This window comes from Amphiura filiformis, chromosome 12, assembly GCF_039555335.1.
Source record: "Amphiura filiformis chromosome 12, Afil_fr2py, whole genome shotgun sequence".
Lineage (NCBI taxonomy): Eukaryota > Metazoa > Echinodermata > Ophiuroidea > Amphilepidida > Amphiuridae > Amphiura > Amphiura filiformis.
This window is the reverse complement of record NC_092639.1, coordinates 33,051,793-33,054,672: the sequence shown is the minus strand read 5'-3', so window position 1 is coordinate 33,054,672 and position 2,880 is coordinate 33,051,793. Positions and strand designations below refer to the sequence as shown.

The window sequence follows — 2,880 nt, the reverse complement described above, 5'->3', positions numbered from 1 at the left end:
TACATCCTAGTAAATAACCTGTAGCCCTCTTTTTCAACAAACCTCGGAGTCTCCTTTAGAGGTGTATGAAACAGAATGCAAACACTAGCCGGCGGCTTTCCTCCACACTTCCGAATTCACGCATCAGATAACTCTAAACAAACTGAAAGTACACAGCGAGTTAAAAAAAAAGTACGTGGGCGACACGACGTGATGTAAGCAATTTGTATGGTGAATTTATACAACATTTTGTTGTAAGGTCGCCCTCACCTTCAGAACTTCGTAAAACGTGATTCTCCAATGCAAAACTGTACATGTTACACTTCACATCAGAATGACATCATGGATTCTATCGGTGACTTGCAGGTTGCATCCATTATCATAATGAACTGAACAATAAGGTCAGTTTACTGATGACATTTGAGTTAGCCAGTATTAAGTGTAAAATGGTACCAAAAACGTTGCAATTTACACCCACAAATTTTCTGTTCAAGTAATGTAGTCAAACTATTTTACTGGTCTCATATTAAAAACAACCGTTCTGATGCATCTTTGATAGTGTAAACAAGTTCCAATTGAACATATCGGATCAAAAACAACGTCATGAACGTCGTCTATGTTTAGTATTAAACATGTCACCGAATAGAAATGCAATCATACACCCTATTTTAATAGAATCTGGTTTGGTGCATATGTGGTAATAGTATCAGCCTTTCACGGTTCCAAAGGCTTTTTTTATGATAATATTTAATTCTTAATATAAACATACCACAGCGAAGAATAGTAGTTAAAAATCAATTATCACCATATCTTTGGAGCTACTTAAATTATGTTTTCCGGGAAAAATGCTTCAAAGTGAGGTACCAGTCTGAGGTACCAGCTCTCAAAATGTAGACATAACTGGTACTGCGCAAGCACATCCTGTGGGAACTGCAATATGTTGCCACCGATAGTCCATTGCACTAGCTGGTTTTGCCCAGGCAATCATCCATGAATTAGTCTGTCGACATTCAGATCTTAGTCCATCGTCTCGTTGTTTAAATCCAAAGCAGGATTGTGTATTATTCAGGCATGTTGTACGCCAAAACCATTGCCTTTCAGTAATTTGTACTTCGGTGTTATCTAAATTTATACCACTTCTAATTTGCGCCCATTCGTGATGCTCCGGACAGGCTCGAACCATCAAAGGGATTTGTCGCTGAAATATTAAAAATACAAAACAAGATCATAACCGATATTGTTATTTATTTAGAAAATTACGGGCTTGTTTAACCGGCAAACATATTTTGGGTTTTGGTTTAGATAAAAACATTTTAATAACATTAAATGTCGTGTTATATAAAGGGCAAGAAAACTTTTTAAAACGTTTTGAATGAAAACACACCACAACAATATTTTAAAAACGTTTGCAAAATAATATTGTAAAAAAGTTTTTGCAAACATTTTGTTGCCAAATATTTTGTCTACGCTTAAAATTTTATTTTAGAATATTTGCAGTACGTTATTAACAAATGTTTTTGAATGTTATGAAAACATTTTATACCCATTACATGCCCTTTATACAACCCGACATTTAAACGATTCTAATCTTTTGTGAATGATGTCCAAAACGTTTTGTGTTCACTGGGTATTTGCCTAATTTGTAATGTAATGTCTAATTTATGTTTGCAAGAAATGATCCTTTAAAATGTGGCGTAACCTGTTAAGTGACATTAAAATGATCCCCAAAAGTGAGCTGAAGTTAGAACCTCTCTGTGGCACAAATCATAATATGAGGAAAATAAGAAGAAATGGCACTTGTATTGAAACAAATATTCCGCCTACTCCATTTTGGGCTATGATGAATATGGTGGCAGAAGGTAGTTACCATGGTACCCAACCAGAGAAGATAAAACTCCCTAGGGAATATATTCATAACAAATTCTTAAACTGATCGTAGAATAGTGATATTTATTTCAACCAAACGAGGAGCCTCAACTATCCTACTTTGCTGAGGATGCGTTTACTATAATTCTTGCTAGGTGCTAATATCTTAAGGGGCTCATGGAGGCCACACCACGCAGTAGTTCTAATGTGAAGTAAGGAAGAGATCAATAATACTTGTGTACGGACAATGGTTGAGGTTCAGTTATCTTTAAACTTGTCCTGACCGCCAAGATATTAATTTGGAGATTAGTTCATACAGCAGATTATTGTTTTCAATAGTTTTCAGTCATATGTGACCTGCTCCCACTAAATGAACACAGAGTTGGTAGTTTTGAGACATCCTGGTTGCTGAGTTGATGTTCCTGCACACGTGTACAAGTATTTTGTGAATGGGGCACAAAGGATATAGTTCTGGCTTGCAGAATGCTCCATTCGCAAAATCATACTACTTGCTTGTACATTTGCGCGTCAAATAAAGAACACCAAATTAGCAGCCAGGAGGTGTCGAAACTACTTGTGACTTTGCGCCCATTTCGTGGGACCATGTCACTTTAACTCGTGAGCCTTTTAAGAATATGACAAAATATTACCTTAAATATAGCATAGGGATCTGGCTTGTCTTGTCGCCGCCATCTGGGTGGTATATCGGGAACAAAATTTGGTTTGGTAACTGAAAAAGCTATTCTTCTTGCTAGTAAATCTTCTAATGGTGGCAAAATCTTTAATAAATCAAATAAAGTTGGTCCTTGAGGCACTAGACGTAACGGAGGAGGAATATCTAAGATATCGACGAATGGTTGAGGTTCTGGTGGAGGTAAAGACTGTCTCTCTATTCTCTATATAAATAGAAAAAGAAATAACAAAAGAAAAATTAATGATATTATTGGTATACTGCCTGTTATCAATTAATGATCAATAATGTGTGTACTTGACCACGAATTAACATTATATTAAAGGGGCATTGCGAGATTTCAC

The 2,880-nt window shown here is 36.1% G+C and overlaps 1 protein-coding gene across 1 annotated transcript in view; it reads right to left on the bottom strand.

The window, feature by feature from the left end:
- Positions 1 to 685: 685 nt before the first annotated feature.
- LOC140166764 (uncharacterized) overlaps positions 686 to 2,880 on the bottom strand; it is an 8,950-nt gene continuing 6,755 nt past the window's right edge. Inside the window, exons 2-3 of the mRNA XM_072190258.1 lie at positions 2,496 to 2,741; positions 686 to 1,177 (exon numbers count right to left, since the gene is read on the bottom strand). Coding sequence (XP_072046359.1) covers positions 863 to 1,177; positions 2,496 to 2,741 — 561 coding nt within the window. The 3' untranslated portion in view covers positions 686 to 862. The remainder of the gene's footprint in view (positions 1,178 to 2,495; positions 2,742 to 2,880) is intronic.